This window comes from Anser cygnoides, chromosome 1 (genome assembly GCF_040182565.1).
Source record: "Anser cygnoides isolate HZ-2024a breed goose chromosome 1, Taihu_goose_T2T_genome, whole genome shotgun sequence".
Lineage (NCBI taxonomy): Eukaryota > Metazoa > Chordata > Aves > Anseriformes > Anatidae > Anser > Anser cygnoides.
In genome coordinates this window covers 154,621,662-154,646,519 of record NC_089873.1, presented here as the reverse complement: position 1 = coordinate 154,646,519, position 24,858 = coordinate 154,621,662, and the positions used below count along the sequence as shown (strand labels likewise).

Genomic DNA, 24,858 nt, shown 5'->3' with positions numbered 1-24,858 from the left:
CATTATATGGTGGTGACTTCCACAGCTGGTGATTAGTGACAAGCATAAAAAAAAAAAGGATGAGATGGAGGGAAAGCTGATTTCTTCCTCTCTCTTCCATGAATGATTTATTCTGCCTTCTTGGATTAAACACAGCCTCTTAACCAACATCAGTGGGCCAGAAACACTGCTGGGTTTGGGACAGATTGTACCATTCAGCAGTTTTGAACCTATGCCTTCTGCCAGTTCTTTGCTCCTATCTGGATTCTGTGCATGGTCTACTTGCTTGCTCCTCATGAAACTCCTGCTGATAAGAGCTCTCAGTCTTTTCAGGTTCCTTCCTCCTTTTCAGGTTCCTTCCCCTCCTCATTTACATTCCTTCTAAAGACTTCAATTTTCTACCATATTTACAGACACTACCTCATACCAGTCAGATGACTTTCTTACTTCATCATTGCCCAAGAGAAGGATTCCTTCTTCTTAGCAACAAGCTTAATTTGTTTCATCCATATTTCAGCTTTTTACTTGTTAAACTACCAAGGACTTATCTGGATGTAGCACAGTGGTGATCCTACTGCTGGTGCTTAATAGATAAAATTAAGCTTAAGCACTGGAACTGCATTTTGTAAATCTTACCAGCAAGGCAAAGTGAAGTATCACCCATATAACTCCAAGAGATGTCACCAAGAGATCATACCGATTTCTTCTGCTTTGCCAGAAGCCAGAAGGTGACATGGCAATAATCTTCATTGTGACCTATAGATAAAAAGCAAGTTTTCAGTTGTACTGAAGAAATTACTATTTCTTACTACAGGAATCTTTTCCATTCTTTAAAATAGTTGATGGAGTACCAAACGAGTGCGGCTGACCATGTCAGACTGAATGATTAATGTATAGATTACTGATGTGAATGTGGTTTTAAGATTTCTTATAGTTAAACAAGTTATTAAGTTAAAAATGATTATGCTGGCAACATGTAGCTACAGCAGGTAGTAATATGCTATATAGCTGTCTATACAAGCAGGCTAAAATCACATAATCATATTTGAATTCAAGAACACAGTTGTGTTCTGTAGATCCTATATTTCAAATTAATTAAAAAGCATTCCCATATTGCAAATATTCATTTCTTTGAAGAATTGTCTGTACTCAGCACCATCTGTACTCAGCAGTGTATAAGAGAAGAAAGCTAAGAACAGTAAAGGCAGTACATTTCACAACGTTCCTGGTAAAAACTGCAGCAAAAGTGCTTGACATTTCCAATATAGGTAAGAGAAGTGCAGACAGGAAGCTTAAGAATAGATACTGATAGGAAACTCACAACAAGTAACAGATATTGAGGTAGGGTGATGCAGGCAGAAGGGACACCAGAGAGTTTGTCGTACACAGTTCACATCAAATCTCAAAGCAACTGAAGCGTTACTATATAAAGGGAATAATTGCCAGGCATTCATTACATGATTTTTTTCCATCCCAGCTTGCAACACTGCCTTTTAGCAGTATTCTTGAAATCTTTGAAAACTAAACTACATATAAAGGGACACGAGTTTGTGGCAAAAATCTGTTTCTCTGGTTAGTTTTCTGACGTATATTTTCTGAAGCCCAAAAAAAGAATATAGTCTCTGACTCTAATTAGCATTTGAGGTACCTAAGGGTGTCTTGCCTCACCTCTATCCAGTCAGTTCAGATGTCCTAGAATATCAGAGAGAGCTGCATGAGGCTGGCAGGGATAACACATGACCTCTAAACAACCTTGCCCTCCTGTAGCAGCTTGTGGAGGCAGGGGGTAGATCAGCTCTTGATGCCTTCAGTTATTTAGGCAACTGAATCCCACCTTACATCTCTCCTGATCACAGCAACAAATCAAACACCTATCTCATTTATACAATTTAATTACCTAAGTTGGGGTGTCTATAGTCTTGAACTGAATATCACTCCTTGCAAATAAAAAATCACATCTTGCTTTATTCTGTGATCATCAGTGTTGCAACAAAAGTGAGATCTCTGAGTTCTTCCTGTTCTTCTACACCACATATAAGGATGTGAGCATTAGAGGTTTAGGACAGAACCATGACTCATTAAACTGGATGCAGGGCCATTAACAAGATAGAAAGGCTTGGCCTTCCTCAAGTACCATGTCTGCTAGTGGTGGCAGACAACATACATAGCAGAGTCTGAAACATCATCCTGCTGCATTAGGGAAGATCCTGGGCAGGAAGCTGCTTCCTATCTCCATAAATCGAGTGCACTCGTAATGTGATAGCTTGCCTGTTGAGACAGCCAACGAATTTTTCCTGGCTCTGAAAAAGTTCCTTTGAAATTCTAGAAGTGCATTTGTTTCCCCTGGCACTGTAAGAGGAAAAGTATTTATGAAGACATAGTTACTAGGTAAGTTAAAACCTGTCTATGTATGATAAAAATCAAACTTTTCTGTGTTTGCTCAGTCTCTCAGGAGATATTGATTTCTCCTGGGTAGAGAAAAAAGAAGCAACAACATGGACATACTCTATCTACAGCTGCTACAAGGTGTTCACTTCATTGTTTATTCATCACTGCTGGCAAAACCTATCACTGGAACATAGGAACTGTCATATTGGATTAGAGTGGTGGGAAGTCTAGTCCGCTATCCTGTTTATGATAGTGGTCAGTATCAGCTATTCAGAAGGGACTGAAAAGAAAGATACTCAACAACAAACTTATAAAATAATTCTGTATTAACAGAGGAAGCACCTTCTTTAACCTCATAAATGTGTGCTTTGCTATGCTATGGATATCCTTATATATAAAAAATAATAAAAAAATACATTTTACATGTTATAATCACATTTTAAAATATATTTAGGTCCTTAGATTCCAGTCTTATGAAAGCAGGCTAATTGCAATTTGCTCAGTTGATTCTGATGACAATTTTGTCATAGATACAGAACAGTTACCACACAGGATCCACATCTGTACAACAAAAGATAGACAATACTAGAATTTGACATAGCTTATTGAAAGGTATTAAAATGAAATAATATGATTGATAATTTAAAAAGAACAACAACAACAACTGTGAGAGGTTTGAAGATGTCACAGCTACACAACAGTGGGGATTAATGTCCTCTGTCCTGAAGGTCTAGGCAAAATACAAATGGATCAGGCAGAACTCCTGTGACAGGCATTGTGTTGTAGAGTGAATTTAATTTGAGACGTGTAAAAAAAATTAATTTGAGACGTTCTGTAAAAAAAAGAGTTCACTGGGTTCACCAAAACCACAAGTTGCAGTGATGAGAGTTGAACATATATAAAAAGCCCCAAGCTCAAGGTACGAGAGCGTTATGACTATCATAAATGAAAAGTTATTCCTATAGTACACGTTTCAGGACAAGCAACATGGAGAATCCCAAACGTACATGTTATGAAATAAAACTAGGGAAGAATGAGACGGCATTCCTAAAACCAAAACAAAATATACACATACTATTCTTAATCTCAAGAAGACATAAAGTATATTACTTTACCTCAAGGACAAAAATGAAGGTGAAAACAACAGACATTGTTGCTAAAGGCACAGTCACTGGATCTGCAGCATCCCACTGAAATGCAAACAAAATCTATTCATAGAAGAGTTGATGTTAAACAGAAATAAATGTCTATTCTTGCCTTAACTTTTCTTAGAAGTATTTATTAATGAATAGATTTAACTTTAAAGTATATTCAGATAGGAACAGTATTGTGGTGTATTCTTCTCTCGCGGATTTACAGCTGAACCGGAAATTAAAAATAGTTGACCAGACTACAAAAAGGCAGAAATTGATTCAGCTCCACAAACTACAATTAATCTACAGTGATCTGTGCCAACTGAGATTTCTGTATCCAGAAATCATATGTTTCACTACATTCATCCCAGTAATGGCTCGATTGATCGTTAATTGGTGTTAGGAAATGTGCAATACATTCTACATGACTATAATAAAACACTTAAAAAGAAACACAGTTACCTTAACTGATAACAGCACTGACTGGGCCAGAACAAGCACAGCAATAGTTCTCTTAAAAAATGGATGCTGAGTTATATCATACATCTTAGCTCTAAAGCCATCGTTATCTGAAAAAGATAGAGTTATGGGAGGAGAGTTAAAATACGCAGTGGTATTCTTCCCTCTCCACTTCTTGACATATTTTCCATGTTCATTAGTGGCAACATAAGCCTTGACCAGTTTTGAAATACATTTCTAATTTTCTGCTACAATTTCCCATATCAAATAGGCCTTCTGAACATATAATTTCAAATACTGAACACCAGTGTTGCATGAAGGCTTTGGTACTTGTAGGGCAAGTGCATCATTCAACTGCTGTCAGGTTAATACATTCCATTCATATCATTAAGAGCCAACTGCAAATATATTTCATTTAAAAATTCATTTTTTCATTAAGGCTTATCCTAAAACCATCGAAGCGCAACCTTTTTTGGGTTGATTTTAATAGCCTTACACAGAGATCTGTGGTTGCAGCCTGTTTCCACATTAACTTATGCACAACCTCCTAGTGGCCTTACGATTACAATTTTAATTTGAATCTCGGACTCCTGGGGAATTACGAACACTAGGGCTCAACATGAATAAAATCAAAATATCTTTGATACCCGGACGAGGTGGGAGATGAAGAGGTTGTGCTATCTTCAGTCTGCTTTTCAGATCTTCCCATCGTCTCTGATCTACAGTCAGTAAAGCTGTCCCCTTAATAAACAAAGGGAAGCGTATAAAGCTTTTGTCATATAAAAGCAAGAACATTTAATGCAGTAAACACGAAAACAACATCCTCTTTGGTGTCTGAAATAAAGTTACATACGCAACTCTCCTTAAATAACACAGCCTGGGTAAAGGAGTCAAAGTATCTGCCTGTACTCAAGAGGATTTTGGGATGCATTAGCCATGAGTTTCTGGGACTCAGCAGGCACAGCTGTTGCTCTTTGTAGCAGCAGCCCAGTGTGGCCAGTGAAGCACTGTAGGATGTCTTCCATTTGACTGAACATCACTTGCCAGGAAGAGCTGTTTTGGAGTGGTCGATTTTGTCTGGACTTTGCTGCAAAAAATCCTGCGGCTTGTCAGTGCTGCTATAGTTTCTCAGGTAGCAAGCCTTCTAAGAGTCTGCTGCAGCTCTTCACAGCTCTTCTGCTTGGGGTATAATTGAAATAAAGTAAATTCACAGTATACTGTGAATCTACAAGAGTTCTCCACAAAGGAAGAGCAAGAAGAGGTGAAGATACACACACCTTCAGGACAGGTTGTGGTAGATGGTAATGCGTTTTCGCAACATAGGAAAAAATAAGCAAACCCCAAACAGAATTCAACATTATTCAGAATGACCTTCAAAACAAAATAGGGTCCTCATCACTTCAGAGAACTGTAAAATCTCAGGGAAAGAGTCTGGAGTTGCAGGCACAAGCGAGACCTTTTCAAGGTAAATGTCAGAGGCCCGTCTCCCTGACACGCGGCGGCCTGCCCAGGTAGCACAGGGCCGCGCTAAGTCTGGGCTTCCCTTGGCATTGGCCTGTGTATGCGCTGGAACCGCAGCCGGCTGTGCTGCTAATAAGGTCAGGAGAGCTCCCTCTGTAGCAGACATAATCTCTTTATGAAGCTGCATCCCCAAATGGCACCCTGGGAGCAGGTGCCTTCAAACACGATGCAAAGCAACAGATACAAGGATACCTGTTATTTGTGTCAGGTCCCAAACCGTACTGCTTAGAAAAGCTTAAAGGCAACTCTTTCATCCAAGTGTGTGTGTCTGTTTTATGTTCTTGGAGGGCTTTCACCACAAAGAAGACAAAAGGTGGCAAAAAAAGTGAAACTTATAAAATTTATAAACGGAGTTGCCAAGTCGATCTGTTTCTCAAAAACTGCCATTCCACCAGCCAGATTATTACAAAGGGTCACAAAGCACAGCTGGGTCTGTGACTGGGGCTACTGCTGGCATAGGTATGTTTGCATTCAGACCTCAGTTCAAAGCCGCCAGAAAATGTTTGAGTCAATCACATCTTCGCTGCCAACTGGACACGTGGCACGGCAAGCGATGCGTGGGGGCTGAGCAACAGAGGGAGCTTGGGGGGCTTTGGGCTGCAGCGCTGGTATTGCTGGAGACCCAGCCCTGAGTCCCCTGTGGTAGTTCCCAGACCAACATCTCTAGGCCTGAAGCTCCTAGACATCCCGTGAAATACTATGGCATATCTGAAAATATATTATTTCTTTCAGAAAATTGTTGCTTCTCATGTAAAATGCTTTACTCAGTAACTGTCCAACTCTCAAACAAACTCCTTCCAATCTCCTTCCTGGTACAATTTTAACCACGTATCAGCTATGAACTTTCCAAAGCCAGCATCTGGCTCACACTGTTACTCACTGTTACTAACCTCAAACAGTCCTCACTGGACTGTTTTGCTCTACTCTTTTTGGACTAATTTCTAGTCCTCTCTGCATGTTATTTCACATTTTTTTTCAGTTCCTGTATATTTTTTCATTCTACTTGATCCTGCTATTTTTTGCTGTTTGCTTTTTTTCTGCATAATTAACATATTAATCTTTTCGATTCAAATTTTAAGTTTTTTTTTTCCTCATAGTAAATTCTACAGAATTATTGCACTACTACTCCTTAACTGCAGTTCATGATGCTGTACTTGCCCACACTGAAGAGAAGGTAGCGTGTTGCTCAGCTCCCTTCCAGAACGAGTCAAGTAGTTTCCACAAAGGGCACAGCTGACAGTTGTGTTTGCTGCAGAGTTCATGCCAGGGCCATAGCAAGGGCAATGCCAGCACCCAGTCTGTCTCCAGCTGTAGCTCACCAGGATGTCTTGCATCCCCAAGCCCCAGAGGACACAACGATCCCTTCCCTCCAGTGCCATGAGTGATAAGAATATCACTCTAGATAGCTGTAACACAGTCATCTCATTATTTTGGGGCACTGTGAACTGCAAGATAATAAAAATTACTAAGTATGTCCTGGTGCCACAGGAGCACCACTAGAGGCTCAGAAAAAAAGGGACTGGTTTTTCTACTTCTCAGGGTAATCCACAAAGCCCATTTAAACCACATTTTTTTCCTAGAATACTTTCTTTTTGTTTGAGTGATGGACAATTAATTTTACAGTGTGCTTTGCTGTCTGCCAGGAAAAAGCCATGTAGCTTTCTCTGGATCTGAAATGCTATAATTGCAGGGCTATAACGAGACCGTTTATTTGTAACACATACAAGCATAGCATGACTTTTTACCTGCCACTGCACGTATGCCTGCATCAAACTAAAAGAGCAGACTCTGGAGCATTTGTAAATATAGTGTGCTTTAGGTTCATTCTCCATCTGCCAATATGGCTGCATCATAAATAAACTCAAAGAGCTTTGAAAGAGAATGTGATGGATTGCTATCATTCCAGGCTTGAGTTTTGTAGCAAATATGGATTAGGTGTGTCTGAGGCCATGCTTGCAGAATGTAAGACTAGTAAGTTCATCTTAAAGGCAGTCTTACACCACCAGCTAGTGTAGACAGTGTAAAATCACATTCAATATTTATTGCAGTGCCAGTTCTATACACAATAAATCATCTCAATCAGTACCTTGTTTTCATTGAAATTAGCGATGACAACTCCAACGAAAAGGGTCAGTCCAATCATGCAGCCAAGGAATACAAAAACATGTATATAGATTCCATGGATCTGAATAGAAGAAAAACATGATTAATTGTCCAAACAAATCAAAGTATGTGCTGTAGAATTCAAAGACTCTGCTGCTTTTCCTTACCGGCCCAACGCGATGAATAATAACATCTCTGACTTCCACCCAGCCTTTTAATGAAAGAACTTCGAATAGTGCCAGCATTGCATTCCCCACATTATCAAAATTAAAATTCCGAGGATTTGCCCTGAAATGAGTATACAAATAGGTGTAAACTCCTGAAATGAGGCTGTTCTTTCTATTTGCTGTCTTTATACTTTATAGTCTAACATTTAAATACCTTGCAAAGTTGGTGAGAAAGACCAAAAAATATAAGAAAAGTTGTCTCAAGAAATAATAAAACAATAGCAGCAGTAATAAAATGAATAGCTTTATTTTTCTTGATCCCTATGTATGTTTTATATTGTTATTCATAATCTGATTCACAGTAATGAATCTATAACATGTTGCTGCATCTTAGTGTTTTTGTCAATAAAGCAAAACACAGCATTCGTGAAAAAATGGATTTAATGCCACTGGCCAGATTCTCCTAAATTTACCTTAAGGAGATCAATCTCAAAGCCACATAAATGATTCAGACTTCTAAGTCAATGAGATACTTTTGCAAATGTTATTCATAATTTCATTATCACCACAAACTGATGGTCTAAAGCAAAACTTGCTAAGAGGAAATCACATCTTCTTGGCATTCCCATACCATGTGCTCTGACTTCATCTATCATTTGAGATTCAAGAGGATTTCTCCAGCTGAAAATTGAAAGTACCCGCTATGGGCTAGGTTAGCACATTGCTCTGCCTCTGCAATCTCAGATGGATACTCCAAGGAGCTGAATTAATTTTCAAAAACTTATAAATGCAAATAGTTGGATTCCAGAAGAATTGTTGAGTATTGGGTGCTTCTGAAAGTCTAACCACTCAGTGAAAAAGAGAGCTCCCAGATGTTGATATATATTTGTTTTTATGTGGCTTTTACTATTGCCCTTTTTGTGGCCCTTACGTGCCATCAAGCTCTTGAAAATCTGGCCAGACATGGCCAACAGGTGGCATGAATGTCCTTGAGGTAAAATCTTTTTCTACAATAACAAAACATTCCCCAAAGTTTACAGTTATGCTGATGAAGACAGTTTTTGCTTATTTCTGGATCAAGCTGAAGTAGATTGAATTTGCTTACTCGAGGAAGAATTTTGTCTGAAGCATACAGAAACAAAGACTTCTGCAGATGTCAGAGTTTCACTGACTGTTCGAATCACAGCATATTATTTCATTACTGTAGGATGGCTCTGAATATACCATTGCTGGTGCTTTCTTTACCCACACATATAGTCAATTAAAATAATTGTGGCTGTTAAGCTGATTTTGGAAAATGCCAATCAACTTAAAAATATAAACAATTAAAGAGAGTTTTTTTTGCCTGTTCAGGTCTTAGGAAATATTAAATGCACTGTATCAAAATATTAATCACAAATATAATATTAGGTCTTAAAGAATTATCACTGCACTGTTGTGCCAGATAGACCCCAAGCATTCCCTACATGGGACACAGGAAGCAGCTGGCAGCTGGCATAGCTGAGGGCCATAGAAGAGAAAGGCTGGTTTCAGGCATGACTTGTTCACTGGTTCTAGGGGCTATCTATAGGCACATTGATTTGCACTTCTTTTTCTTCCTAGCTTTTCCCATTTATTCTGAGGTTCTGGTGTTGAAGGATAGCTCCCAGAATGTCTTCATAACATCACTAAGCACACTGAAGTGACAATCTTGGTTCAAGCCAATTACTCCCACTGTAATAATAATCATATGTCTAATTCCTGAATTCACAAACTATGTGTTTTTTTTTTTTTTTTCTTTTTCTTTCTGCTTTATGAATAGAACAGCTGGTTAAGATTGGAAAACTTTCACATGCCTGGCTTATTACTAAATATACCAGAATTCTTACCCTTATCACCTATAACGGTAAGATTATTCTTACCCATTTTACTTACAATAAAAACACTCCATCAGCAGTATAATGCCATGAGATTTGCGTCATACTCTACATCAATAGCTGAGATTTTGAAGAAAGACAGGCCAAGGTGTAGCAACTCACCAGACTCGTGGCACCCAAAATCCAGGCTTTTTCTCTCCAGGTCTTAGCTTTAAATTGAGATTTTTGGAAACACTTACATTTATTCTGAAGATGCCATGACAATCTTCCTATAGTAAAATAAACCATAGACTGAGATTAAATAACAGCCTGTGTGAGAGGCTATAATGCCAATATAAACAGCACATTTGCCATCACAGGGAACCAGTGTAAATGAAAATGATAGGGTTTTTTTTTACAGGCCTGGGATTAATAGCCATGAACCTTTACCCAAAGGAAAAAGGCAGCTTAGAAAGGATTGAAAAGACTCTCCTCCTTCCAGGGTTAAGAGCGCTCTTCATTTTGCTAGCCCATCTAGGCTTTCACCTCTTTCCTACAGACCATTGCGTTCTTTAAGTAATGATGATATTTCTCCAAATTAAGTAAGAAACACAGCTAACTTTCTACATGGAACCAATAAAGCATCCCCAGTGCTTTTGATCTCCAGCAGCTAACCTATTTTTAGCCACTGATTTAGTAATGCAAAGGTCCCATATTCCATGGTTAATTCCATGTGACATACAGTCTTTTGCAAATAATATGGAATGAATTTCACAGCTTTTTCAGACAGTCCCCAATATCTGGACTTACTTTCCTTTTTGACATGAGAACCCAGCCTTACCCTCACTCTTTTCTTCCTTTACCATCTTTCCCTCCTTCATCCTGCTTCTGAAACAGAAAGTGCCCAAGATCTCCATTTCTCATATGATCGCTCTGATTGCCCCATTTGCTTTCCCCAGCAGGTAGAAATGGCACAGCATACTACTATTTTGAAACAGGAAAGCAGTTCTTACCCTAGAGATGATGTGAGGATCATTGCATTTAGCCAGTTTTCCAGCAAATAGCTGTACTCCAAAGCTTGCAAAAACAAGCATTAATGTCAGCAAAAGAATAGAAACCTGTAAAGATGAAGTTAGACTTGTCAAGCTCTCCTCCTGCAGAGTTGAGAAAGGGGGTCAAATCTTTCCGTGAAATGCAGGAAGAATCATTTTGTTACATAAACCTGGAGATAAGGCTTTCATAACGTTACTTCAGGTTCTTATCCAGTAACCAGGTGCTGTGTTATTATTGTTAATATTATTAATATAGCATCTAAGAATTGTAGATAAGGATCAAAGCTTTCTTGCGCTCAGTGTACAACCTTGCTAAATTCTGCAGACATAAGAATTTCCATTCTCTTTATAAAGAACTCTCCAAGTACTTAAATATGTGCATTTTCTGCTTTGCTGAATCAGGCTTTACCATTTAATCTAAGTAAGCCATCATTGGATACTTAATTCTACGATATCTACAATAAAGATATGCATGAGCAAATTATGATGTAAATATCTTTAACAGGTTACAGCATCTATGAAATGCTAACTAGCTTTGTACTTTTTGTCATTGCTCTATTACTAACTGACTACAAATATCTTGTAGCTTAACTTTTTGTAACAACCTGACCTAATACAGCATTCTGTTCCAGCACAAACTGCCTGTTGTTTAGGCTGATACACACCACTTAGGGAAAACTGGGTCCCAAGACAACAGATTAGGTTCTAAACAAGCAGTCAAAGACTCCGTTATTATCATTACTTTTACTATAACTGTGTATTCATGAACATTTTAATAACAACAACATCATAATGAGATCCAGATCTATGATAAGCAACTGTATTGTCTCTGGTTGCCTTTCCGAAAAAAAAATAGAGTTATAGACCTTCAACTCAGAGACCAGGTTAACTTTTTTCTTGAAGAGCTGCCATACCCTACTTCTCATCTTCCTTCCCCAGCCAGACCAGTGAAAAGGGGGTAGATTTCCTTTCAGTAGTCTTTCTATGTAATTATGGTCAAATATATGCTGAAAAAAGTATCATTTAAAAAATAATTATTACAGTAGCTTCATTCAGTATAAATGAAAACGAGTTATTTATATTCCTAATTTTTAACCTGTTCTGTGCTCATCTGTAGCTACAATGAGATGTAAACAGACAGTAATGGAGATTAAATAACATGAACGATATAGAGAAATGGTTATCATATTACTCCTCTACATCTGTTTTTTAACAACAAGAAAAAAATAACCAAGACATACCAAAAAGATTTCTTTAAATCCACTAAACAGCTCTCGTACAACTTTCCTCATCTGAGGGACCAGTTTGAATATTCGAAGAGGTCGGAGGCAGCGGAGTACCATTAAGAGCTGAGCTCCGGATTTAGCAGGGACATTCTGAGGCATCCAGCACAGGAATATCAAACTCACCTTGAAAAGACAAAGCAGAAAAGGCAAAGAAGGACCAGGATTACAACGTTTTAACTGACATAAAACAGCAAAGAAGATCAATAAATGCTTCCTTTCCTTAAAGGGAAGATTAAGGGAAAAAAAAGACTAATTTAGAAAGAGGACTCAGATCTCCTGTAGCCTGGCTGATTGTCCTAACTAATGGGCACCAGCCTCAGCCTCTGTCTTCGCCTTTGACTCAAAATCTATTTTATTCTTTTCAGCAGATGGAACGGTTCCAAAAGAAGAAATCAAATTGGTTGATTCAGAGGAGGGACATGAACTCTTTTCCTGGACCAGGGAGTATCATCTCTCCTTCCTCTTCTCATTTCAGAGACTCTGTCCTGAAATCGAGATATCCTCACCTTGAAAGTGTTAACAGTTTCCTCACCAGTTCTTCCCACCACTTTGTTACAAGTATAGGTAGCATTGTCAATCTGTGGTTTTATCATATGAATAATATGCATTGCAAAGTGTAGCTATGTTTTGTAGCCTGAACAACCTCTGATAGGCAGTTATTTATTAGAAAGTCTGTTAATTACTTCTGATTTTTTAAAAAGTATTTATAAAGCCAGTGTTATTACAGGGGGATAGAGGTGAGAGTGTTACACACACGTAAGTGCACAAAAAATGGAGGATCAACCTGATACCACCAATATGTTTTTAAATGTAGCACGATTTGTTAAAACAAGTGGTAAGAGACAGCCACTCTTAACAAAACAAAAACATTTGCCAGTGCTTCCAACTTTCTTTCATATTGTTTTAAAATCACAGGCACATCTAGAATAACCAAGGTACACTGCTTAGTTTTTTTCTTCAGACGAACAGAGGGATTCAGAGGGATTTCAAGAGACTAATGCACTTACTGATTATGCATTCTACAGTAGGAGCTTTGTGTAAGTATGCATATTTTTATTTATGGTAACAATGGAATCTTTGATACAAATTGATCGTGACAAATTTTATGCAGCACATCTGTCTGGTGGATTAATCTCTAAAAGATTTAATCTAAATCCATCAAAGCAATTTTACTTAGTAATTTCTTCAGTTATAAAATATTTCATACTGTATTATACCGAGCACTGTTTTTGACACATTCTCTGGTATTTATTGTCATATGTGAAGAGGAAATGGAACCCCTTCTCTTATATTTAAGAGGAATGCAAGAAATTTCTGGGGAACAATTTATTGAGAACAATTTCTAATAGGTATGCAATACAGAAAGACTGCTTTGTTTTCCGTCTGCTACAGCAACACCAACAACAAGGATGTGTCCTTCTGTCAAATAGCAGAGGCTTTTGAAATATCTTCTATAAAGCAGAAGAACTGTCAAGAGGGGAGGAAGCAATGAATGACAAAGAAATAGATACGCAGATTCTCCTGCATAAAAATGCTAAAGCAAGGTCAGAGATCCTGAGCTTACGTTGGAATGAAATGAGATCTAATACTTAAAACAGATCAACAAATAAACACTTAAAAGGGACCATAATATGTAAAACCTACACTGAGTTGCCAGACACTTATCAAACGCCTGTGTATTTATAAATGTCTGAACAAATATTTGTATACATAACTGACAGTATTGCACATGAATACGGTTGTGTTTGCACACAAAGTACACTACCGTACTTGCAACAGGGTGCTGAGCCAAACCTTTTAACACTCCTAAACATTTATATATGCAAAGAGATCAAAATTAAGAATGCTACAGAAAACTCCCATAAATATAAAAACTTACAAGATATATGAATATGTCCATAACTCCTCCAAAGTCTCTAATGACAGCTGTTGGTGTAAAAAACAGGCCATCTGCCATAATCTTCAGATTAAGCTCAATGCTCATGAATATTACAAAAACATATTCAGCAATCTGAAAATCAAAGCAGAGAAGTTATAATTTAGCAAAAGCAGTGAAGAAACACAGGGTGGCTGTGCTTCATTAGAGGTAATATGATTCATTGTCAGTACCTGGAGTGTTGGAGCATGCATAACTCTTCTAAACGGGGATTCAAACATCATGGAAATGCAGGAGCATATAGTAACAATGATCATGACCCAGTCCAGGTAAGTAACCAAGCCCAGCAAGTCACTGTGAAAAATACGTAAGGATAACCAGTACAGAAAGACTGAGTACTATGTCATTTGTGTTTTGTCTATACCACAGTTAAGCAATTCCCTATGAAAAGTAAATTAAACTGAGACATGTCAAAGGTTTCACTATTTCACAAATATGTAGTAGAACTAGGGAAATTACAAACAACTAAAGAAAGAAGACATTTAAAAAATCCTCTTCCTTTTCATCTTCCTCCCCATACAAATCCACGGAGAGAAAAACCTTTCTGGGGAAAGAAGAGATATGCACATGTGCATGCACACATACACACACACATGCACGTGTGTGCTCACTTATATTGCAGGCTTATGTGACCAAGCAAAGTTACTTTTGTAGTGCTTACTAAAGCTGATGGTATTTGGTATTTTTCACAGCTCCAGTAACAGGATCTGTTTTAGAACTATAAAAAGAAGAAAAGATACAGTCATTTACATTTTATTTTAGTCAGCATTACCATTATACCATGCATCCATCACCTCAACATAATTCATAACCAAAATCAAGGACACATTTTATATTGGCTTAATTTCAAATGTCTGTATAAGTTTTGTTTAGTTCTACACAATTTTAGTCATATTATCAACATAGATAGTACCACTTCATGGCCTACATGTAATTTCTCTAATGACTGTTTAGCTGGCTAGTTTTTTAGGTCTTGCTTTTGTAAGCAAGGACTTCATTTTCTCTTTTGCTTGGGGGTGACCTGCTACTGAATTTTATGTTCCAAAGTGCTTCCTCAGGAGTTCTTTCCTTTTACCTCAAAACCTATTGGACTTGACACAAAATTTCTTCCACAAGCCTCATTTCTTTTATTACTCATTTAGTCATTTCCTGATTAATATTTCTAGACTTTCCACATCTGATTTTTCCTGTGAAATTGTCTTGCTTCGCCTACAATATCCAAACACCCATTAGGCAGCCTGAGAGGGTAAGAACTGCTCTGTATGTAATAAGCACGTATCTAGGTGACATGACTTAAGATCTTGCTCCAGCAATTATTCAGGCTTTTTATACAAAGCAGAATGGCTTCAGCAGGAGAAGCTGTAAGAATCCTATCCAAGAATTCCCCTCTGTCCCAGTGGTTAAGGGCACTTTTTATATATCTTTCAAATCCTTGTAGCAAATCATGCAGAGAAAGGATCTGCACTGAGGAATCCTATATCCCATGTGAGGGCTCTAGCTATTGGGATGTGAAATTGCCATCACTTCCTCACTGAGCTTGAAGTGAAAAAAGGACTGACCTGACTTGAGGCATTACCACTAGAAGAGATTTCATGGTTATGGATTACAAGAATGCAAGATGCATACAAGGAGAACAAGTCATGTCTTCCACAGACAGGCTCAGCCATTTGCACACTTCAGTATACAGAATATACTTGTTTTGGTGCCTTGTCACTGAACTCACTGATTTTTGTGACTTTTTAAGCTCATACCTCTTTCCCACTTTATATACAGTGGCATTCCTCAGCCTTTTTTACTAGAAAAAAAGTATGCATCTTATCAGTTTGAAAAGATCTCTAAGAATATCTTGCTTGGCAAGCTGGGTGTGGCAATGAAGAAAGTAGGCATGATTTAAACAAATAAAAATTGTTTAACAAATTCATTTTTTTCTCATGTTATTACAAGCATTTTAATTAAACTGTTGTTAATATAAACATCCCGTTACCTTTAGGCAGTCCACATTTCTAGCAGGCACTGACATGTATTTCAGATGTGTGTTTGTGTGTTTTGTTTTGCTTTTTCAATTTGCAACTGCTTCACAGCCCAGTGGCTGCATGGGAGACCTAGGCACCTAACTTCAAGGATGTCCTTCTACGTAAGTGGCAGAACACTTAAATATAGGTGTTGTAAAGCTGAGTATCTAACCTTCCTGTTCTACCTAAAAGTAATTTGTTGAAGGGCACAGAGAAAATCAGATCTCAAAACAGACCTTCCAAGTGCCAAGTTCATGGCCTTGAGCTATCTTGTCTCACACTTTGTTGGTAAGATGACGTGCATTAACCCCTTTAGGGTGATGTGCACCCTAAACAAGGGTGCTAGCCATAGACAGAAGTTTAAAAGAAGAGTTGTAAAATGGCTTTATATCATACTACTTGTACACCTGTTCCTTCCACACTCACATACACCTACAGTTTAGGTACTGAGTCTGCATGGTTTTCAGCTGGTCTCTGCTTTTCTGCTTCTATCTCCCACAGCTGAACACCTCCCTCATCCTATTCTCACTCAGTCTCTAGTTATGGGCTAAGGAGTCTTCAGGCGAGCACAGATGGGATTCATTTATCTTCACTTTTTTCTACTCTGTGAATAACTGTTGGTGTTACTTCTTGCCTCATGATGAGGACAGGAATGGAACAGCAAATTGGTTCACCAAGGCCTAAAATGGCAGTATAAAACACTACCCTGCAGTTTCCCCACAGTCTTGTCTCAGCTCTGCATTGCAGACTGCTCAAGTGTGTTTACCCTTACATAGGATTTTACTGGTTCCTGTCCTCCAGAGCAAGGCTACCCCAAGGGCAGCTGGCTGCCAGCTGTTGTTGTGACCATATGGTAGGCAGTTTCCCTTTCAAAAGAAAAGTTATGAATAGGTTTCGGAAAACGTGAAAGAAAGCAAATACTCGTCTGACCCAACTGTTGATATGAAATAAACTTACGCGTTAAAGCGAGCTCGTACAACAACTCGGCAGAAATTCCTGAATCTGTGCTCACGACCAACAATGAAAAGTGGTTTGTCGAAATATGGATGATTCTCTCGAAGCTCCTCTTCTTGGACTTTCCTTTTAAAACACAGAATGTTAATTACTAAGTGATATGCATTATACCTGGCAAAAATATTCATCTTTTTTCATCAATACTTTTTCCTTCATATAGAGAATACTTAATGCAGAAAAGTGTGCACTTAGACTGTTGATTTTTAAATACCTTTTCATTTCAGCTTGTTCTTTTTTTTCTTGGATCATTTTTATCTCACTGTCTTCTCTCTGTGCATTTCTGTATCTCACTGTGTTGGAGTGCTAGAAAGAAAATGATCCCTTTTAAATGAGGTTCATGGGTTGTTGTTTTTTAATGTTTCAGATGAAAGTAAGATATAGTATTTTACATAGAAATATTCAGATGAAAAATCTTTCTTTCCGAATGCACAGCACATCAACTCAGCCAATCATCTTGTACAGTTCTCTATTCTTGGCGAAGTCAGGAAGGGGACCAGTAAAACTGCTGTCTTGGACTTCCGGAGGGCTGACTTTGAGCTGTTCAGGACACTGGTTGGCAGAGTCCCTTGGGAGGAGGTTCTGAAGGGCAGAGGAGTCCAGAAAGGCTGGGCACTCCTCAAGAAAGAAATCTTAATGGCTCAGGAGCGGTCTGTCCCCACGTGCCCAAAGATGAGCCAACGCGGAACTAGACCGGCCTGGCTGAGCAGAGTTGTGGCTCGAGCTTAGGAGAAAAAGGAGGGTTTATAATCTTTGGAAAAGAGGGCGGGCTACTCAAGAGGACTATAAGGATGTTGCGAGGCTGTGCAGGGACAAAATTAGAAAGGCCAAAGCTCATCTGGAGCTCAATCTGGCTACTGCCGTTAAAGATAACAAAAAACATTTTTACAAATACATCAACGCAAAAAGGAGGACTAAGGAGAATCTCCATCCTTTACTGGATGCGGGGGGAAACTTAGTTACAAAAGATGAGGAAAAGGCTGAGGTGCTCAATGCTTTCTTTGCCTCAGTCTTTAGCGGCAAGACTGGTTGTTCTCTGGATACCTGGTACCCTGAGCTGGTGGAAGGGGATGGGGAGCAGGATGTGGCCCTCGCTATCCAAGAGGAAATGGTTGGTGACCTGCTATAACACTTGGATGTATGCAAGTTGATGGGGCCGGATGGGATCCACCCGAGGGTACTGAGCGAACTGGCGGAGGAGCTGGCCAAGCCGCTTTCCATTATTTATCGGCAGTCCTGGCTATCAGGGGAGGTCCCAGTCGACTGGCGGCTAGCAAACGTGATGCCCATCTACAAGAAGGGCTGGAGGGTAGACCCGGGGAACTATAGGCCTGTTAGCTTGACCTCAGTGCCAGGGAAGCTCATGGAGCAGATTATCTTGAGGGTCATCTCGTGGCACTTGCAGGGCAAGCAGGCGATCAGGCCCAGTCAGCATGGGTTTATGAAAGGTAGGTCCTACTTGACGAACCTGATCTCCTTCTATGACCAAGTGACGCTCTTGGTGGATGAGGGAAAGGCTGTGGATATGATCTACCTTGACTTCAGTAAGGCTTTTGACACCGTTTCCCACAACATTCTCCTCGAGAAACTGGCTGCTCGTGGCTTGGACTGGTGTACGCTTTGTTGGGTTAAAAACTGGCTGTATGGCTGGGCCCAAAGAGTTGTGGTGAATGGAGCCAAATCCAGTTGGAGGCCGGTTACTAGTGGAGTCCCCCAGGGCTCAGTGCTGGGACCGGTCCTCTTTAATATCTTTATCGATGACCTGGATGAGGGGATCGAGTGCACCCTCAGTAAGTTTGCAGATGACACCAAGTTAGGTGCGTGTGTCGATCTGCTCGAGGGAAGGAAGGCTCTGCAGGAGGATCTGGATAGGCTGGACCGATGGGCTGAGGTCAGCTGTATGAACTTCAACAAGGCCAAGTGCCAGGTCCTGCATCTGGGGTGTAACAACCCCAAGCAGCGCTACAGGCTGCGAGATGAGTGGTTGGAAAGCTGCCCGGCGGAGAAGGACCTGGGAGTACTGGTTGATAGGCAGCTGAATATGAGCCAGCAGTGTGCTCAGGTGCCCAAGAAGGCCAACAGCATCCTGGATTGCATAAGAAGCAGTGTGGCCAGCAGGTCTAAGGAGGTGATTGTCCCCCTGTACTCGGCTCTGGTGAGGCCGCACCTCGAGTACTGTGTTCAGTTTTGGGCCCCTCGCTACAAGAAGGACATGGAGGTGCTCGAGAGAGTCCAGAGAAGGGCAATGAAGCTGGTGAGGGGTGTGGAGAACAAGTCTTACGAGGAGCGGCTGAGGGAGCTGGGGTTGTTTAGCCTCGAGAAGAGGAGGCTCAGGGGAGACCTCATCACTCTCTATAGGTACCTTAAAGGAGGCTGTAGAGAGGTGGGGGTTGGTCTATTCTCCCACGTGCCTGGTGACAGGACGAGGGGGAATGGGCTAAAGTTGCGCCAGGGGAGGTTTAGGTTGGATGTTAGGAAGAACTTCTTTACTGAAAGGGTTGTTAGGCATTGGAATGGACTGCCCAGGGAGGTGGTTGAGTCACCATCCCTGGAGGTCTTTAAAAGACGTTTAGATGTAGCCCTTAGTGATATGGTTTAGTGTAGGACTTGTTAGTGTTAGGGCTGAGGTTGGACTAGATGGTCTTAGAGGTCTCTTCCAACCTAGACGATTCTGTGATTCTGTGACTCTGTATTTTCTATCTACAGAACAAGGTTGTTTTTATTTTCAGCAAGGTTCATTTCAGTTTTCATTTCATGTGAGAAGTCCTGCAACTGTTAACATTAAAAGCAAAGGTCATGGAAGCACAGTTGGTGTGTCTGAACTAGAATGAATACCATCAAAGCTACCAAGGACAACAGTTGGGAAAGATAAGGCTTTAGCCACACTTTTGTTTTCTAGAGCCTGCTACACCAATGAGGAGACTCGGGGGAGACCTTATTGCACTCTATAGCTACCTGAAAGGAAGTTGTGGGGAGCTGGGGGTCAGCCTCTTCTCGCAGGTAACTAGCCGTAAGACTAGAGGGAATGGCCTCAAGTTGCACCAGGGGAAGTTCAGGTTGGAAATTAGGAGACATTTCTTCTCATAAGGAGTTTGTAGGCATTGGAATGGGTTGCCCAGGGAGGTGGTGGCGTCACCGTCCCTGGGGGTGTTCAAGGAAAGGTTGGACGTGGTGCTTAGGGACATGGTTTAGTGGGTGATATTGGTGGTAGGGGGATGGTTGGACCAGATGACACTTTTCCAACCTTAATGATTCTATCATTCTCTGATTAACAGCTGGGCAAAACAAAGAAAGACAGCAAGTTGTGCACAACATCCAGGTAGTGACCACACAGACACATGGAAGGGGGACGCTGAGTGAAGATGGTTGTCTAAGCTCATCCAATGGAGGGTACAATATTACTGCTCAGAGTTAAATGATTCTTTGGACCACTTCTGGAGTGGTAATGTTGGGTGTCCTTACTATCGGACACAGGCAAAGCCACACCCTGCTTTAAAATATTACATACCTACACCTTTCTACCCCCATGCGGAGTAAGTCAACAATTACTTCTTAGGCAGTTGTTTTTAAGTATGAAAATGGCTGTCATAGTTTGCAAATGGAGGGACGAAAATCTCCCCTTGACATAGTCATAGAGATCCACATAATATCAATATGAATTTGCAGGAGTGAAGATGCACTTAACTGCGTGAAACTATACCACAGTGAAATCCGTGATTACCATTCTCCCTTTTAGTCTTTTTGTCCTTTTGTCTGACAGTTCACGTGTTTGAAAAATATTGTTAAGCTTTCACTGGGAATTTTGAAGTGTTGTTTTGCCACCCTGAGTTATTTGTGTAATTCTAAAGTAAGGCCTTTTAAAGTGTCCCGCATAGCAATTTTTGTGTTCCTAATGTAGTGTCTACAGTTTCAGCAAATCTATCTCAGCAAGTGCTCCAAAACCAGTAAGCCTATCAGTCATAAAACCATGGCAATTATTTTGAAGATAATTTAAATGCAATTACAGTATTTGTTTTGTGATTTCAAGATTTCAAAAGACAGACTGTAAGCAAGATCACAAATAAAAAATTAGCCTTACACAAGCATTTACTATCTAGTACATATTCATATTTCCTATATTCCCAAGTTGAAACCATCTTTTCTGTGAGGACTTACATCTTGAGTCAACGTTTCAAGAGACTTTCCTCTACTGATTCGCTGGCTGTTGGAACCATGTCTTAGTGACCTGAAACAATCATAATCAATTTAACGATATATCTCAAGATGAAACTTTGACCTTTATAGGATGGCCATTATAAAGTACTGTTCTCCAGCCATACAATATCTCATATTCTTATTATTTTTTTCTTGCCAACATCAGAAGCTTATATGTACTTCAATTGTTTTCAATCTGGTCTAACATAAGCCAATTTATTTCCTTCTGATCTTTAAATTGATAGCTTTGTTGTCAGAAAAGGAAATGACATTTGAAATAAAAAGGCATTTTTTCCATTTATACACTACAATGGATTTCATTACATTTACAGTGAAGAATGTAGAATTCAGCTCTCTGTACATGTAATTAATTCCATTTTTACACATTCCAGGTATTGCTCAAATTTAACTCTGTTCATCACCCTCATGTTAAGAACATTTTTAAACCATTCTGTCTGTTTTTACCTGCGTTCTTGTCGTATATGATGCTGGACACTAAGTATTGACCTTTCCTTTGCAGGCTGCCCCTCAAAGGACCCACTCAGCATGCGTTGTCTAGTGCAGGCCCTATGAAGAAATATGTTGATGATGGCATAGAATTTTCAGCATAAATAATAATTTCTGAGGTAGTGCATTCAGACAAGTCAGATTGGCTTTCTGGGAAGCAAGAGCGTGGTTTAACAGACAAAAACAATAAAACAGCAACAGATTTTCCATGAAAATATATTATTTCCAAGGTAATGACTCCCACTCTGCATCATAACCAGTCATTTGGTGAACCCTTTCTGTGTTTTAGCAAGGCTTATCTTTGAAGTATTTTTTCAGTTTTCTGTAGAATTTATGTTCCCACAATACTTAATTCTTTAAGTGTGCAAAGGATCAAGCAATGCACCAATAAGCAGTAATACCAGCTTCTCAGCAACAGGGACGGGGAAAGTACAAGTGCAGCTGTCATTTTTGCGTACTTTCCTTCCAGGCCTGTACTAAGCAAAATATTTATGTACATGCTCCAGACTTACAGCATATCTTTGAGTGGTCTTCTGTAACTGGGACCAAATATGGTTTGAGATGAAACACTGCACACTGCTGACATCCTGTAATATGCAATATTTACTTTCCAGGAAGGCATTGAACTTGCAGCATTTTCCTTTTTTTTTTTTTTCCTCACTTGTTTGCTCATTTGTTTCCTTTTGCTTTTAGTGAATTTTGGCAACCACATATTGTACACTATTTTGTCAGAAATTAGTACTTAATTTAGAGATTTGGTTAGTAAGTGTGCTTTAGCTAAACAGAGCATCCATATCCTTCTTTCATTAGATAGATTTGCTTAAGAAAAAGAGAGGTTTCCATTAAAAGAGAGTTGACAGACCTCCTCTGATAGCTGAGAAATGGAATTTCAACCTTAGAAAAATATTTTCACTTTCCAAGGGTATTGCAATTCTAAGTTGACACAGTGCATGACTTATTGCTCATTCTGGTGATATTTCATACTTTCTAATAAATTGAATCTCCTTTTTTTTTTTTTTTTAAACATAAAAAACCTACATGCTATTGGAGGGACCACTCTATTCACCACTCTACTCTACCTACGGTTGGATAAATGCTATTCTTGACAGCATGGCATCATCATGCTTGATGGCAAAAGGCTTCCTGACTGTGTACTTTCCCCACTATGACTCTGTTTTTCACTCTTCTCTGGTATTTTTCCTTCTTTTTAATTAAAACACATAACTAATAGGAGTATGGATCCAAAGTGAGATCTGGAACAAAAATGAGAAGCTTAGAATGCTTGTCAGTGCCATCACCTTCAATCACACTGTCATGCTAGAAAAATACTTTGTGCTACACTTGTTAGAGAGTTTTGTATTCTCATTGTCATCCCTGCCTTGCTGTTTCAGCATTTCTTCTACCAGTTGTTAGAATAATTATTATTTTCCTTGGGTTACAGAAGAGGATTTCAGAAGAATTGATAGAATCAACTGAGCAGAAGGAACCTCAAGGGTTCAACTAATTTATCATCTCTCTCAAAGCAGGATGGATGGTATCTACACTGCTTTGGGCAGATGTTTGGCTAGCTTGCTTTGCAATACCTGCAGTGTTGGAGCCTTCACAGCCCACTAGCCCAATGTCACCACAGTGCTATTTATCACAGAGATCTATAACATGGTGGGTCTATCACTTGGCACTAAAAACATAAATCAGAGTAACTTCTTTCCAATGGATATATGCATCCTGGTATTTCTTTCTGTTTGTATTTGCAGGAGGCAGGTGAAATCCCATGATGTCATATGCTCATGGAGATTTAAGATGGTAGTGACTAAATCTGGATTTTGTGCCTCATGACAATCATCATCATCTAAGCTTAACTGGATTATTTGTTCTGAGAAATGCACAGTATCAAAGCCTGGTAGTTAGGAAGAAAGAAATCACACACTTAAGAGAAAATGCAAATTATATGCAGAGAAACTTCTCGTAAGTGATTTCGAACTGATAAACATGAGGACTAGACAGCAAAAGCTTCAGGAGGTTTGACAAGGAAATGTACAACGTTTCACACCTTGTGCAGAATACCTCCATGCATCCATGAAGGCTGTGGAGTGACTGGCTGCGGAAAAGGATCTGGGAGTTACACTGTGCACTGTATCTGGCTGGGATGGAGCTAACTGGATGGTAAGTTGAATATGTTCCTACCATGAATAAGGTGAACTACCTACTATATTGTGGAGGAGTGTAGTCAGCAGATGGAGGGAAGTTATTATCCCTCCTTTACTTTGAGCTGGAGGGGCTGCACCTGGGCAACAGTTCTGGGTACTCCAAGAGGGATGCTGAAACACTGGAGCATGTACACTGGGGTTACCCAGTTGGTAGGTGGCCTACAATACAGGGAGAAATACTGCCAGAGAAAGTTGAGGGAGTTGGGCTTCTTTATATTGGTGAAGAGGATGTTAAAGCATGGAGCTAAGCTCTTGTTAATGCGAGATGACAGAAAAGTCAGCCCTGGCCAGAAACTGTGGCTTGCGGGGTTCACACTGGACATAGGGAAAACCTTTCTCAAGAGTAGGGTAATGCAGTACTGGAAACAGAGAAGGTGGAAAATGAAAAGCTGACCAGATCCAAGGTTAGCACTAGACCTACTTCAAGTGGGCAGTTAGACAACATAACTTTAAAGTTCCCTTCCAACCAATATGTCTGTGTTTTTCTGATAAACAAACTAATGAGAAATGTTTGCTCAGACCCTTATGAGAGGAGGTGTATTATATCACTGTATTACTGTCCAGAGAGAATTTATTCATCGATTAACTTTATAACTTTCCTAGAAGCACACTCAATCTCATTTCTTACGTACTCCAATATCCAGAAAAAAAAACCACTGTATTTTAATGAAATATTTGTATGAACACAGCCTGAATTAAATATCTTCTAGCATATTAGCAACTTAGTAGAACTGGATATTTAATTCAAGCAATTCTTTGTTTTTCTTCCCCCCAGGAGCACTCATGGCAGTTTCAGTTTCAGACATATGACAAATGCACTTCAGTGAATTAGCTGTTTGTGAAACTTAAGCACTTAGGCATGAGTTGTGTTATTCCCTCAGGCCCAGTAAAAGCATCAGACAAACTTTGACCAGAACAGTGAAAATCCTGTTGCAGATGTCTAGCACCAGTCTACAGTTTCACCATAGCATCAGCTATAATGGAAAGCAAATAAAAAGCTACTCATTTTAAAAATGCTAGTTTCCAAACCTGTCACAATATATTTTATAATAAACTGAATTTTGGTGA

At 39.5% G+C, this 24,858-nt stretch overlaps 1 protein-coding gene across 9 annotated transcripts in view; it reads right to left on the bottom strand.

Annotated features, from left to right (window-relative positions):
• The window catches only part of NALCN (sodium leak channel, non-selective), a 236,279-nt gene that overhangs the window by 14,966 nt on the left and 196,455 nt on the right, over positions 1 to 24,858 (bottom strand). For 8 of the 9 annotated variants that reach the window (XM_048072666.2, XM_048072665.2, XM_013174447.3 and 5 more), the window contains 16 exons: positions 21,542 to 21,643; positions 21,038 to 21,107; positions 17,097 to 17,188; positions 16,829 to 16,951; positions 14,521 to 14,577; positions 14,033 to 14,153; positions 13,803 to 13,934; positions 11,879 to 12,046; positions 10,599 to 10,703; positions 9,769 to 9,875; positions 7,751 to 7,871; positions 7,567 to 7,665; positions 4,607 to 4,700; positions 3,963 to 4,069; positions 3,483 to 3,557; positions 616 to 735 (listed from right to left, as the gene is read on the bottom strand). In XM_048072666.2, coding sequence (XP_047928623.1) covers positions 616 to 735; positions 3,483 to 3,557; positions 3,963 to 4,069; positions 4,607 to 4,700; positions 7,567 to 7,665; positions 7,751 to 7,871; positions 9,769 to 9,875; positions 10,599 to 10,703; positions 11,879 to 12,046; positions 13,803 to 13,934; positions 14,033 to 14,153; positions 14,521 to 14,577; positions 16,829 to 16,951; positions 17,097 to 17,188; positions 21,038 to 21,107; positions 21,542 to 21,643 — 1,693 coding nt within the window. The remainder of the gene's footprint in view (positions 1 to 615; positions 736 to 3,482; positions 3,558 to 3,962; positions 4,070 to 4,606; positions 4,701 to 7,566; positions 7,666 to 7,750; positions 7,872 to 9,768; positions 9,876 to 10,598; positions 10,704 to 11,878; positions 12,047 to 13,802; positions 13,935 to 14,032; positions 14,154 to 14,520; positions 14,578 to 16,828; positions 16,952 to 17,096; positions 17,189 to 21,037; positions 21,108 to 21,541; positions 21,644 to 24,858) is intronic. The other variant, XM_048072668.2, reaches the window with a different exon arrangement.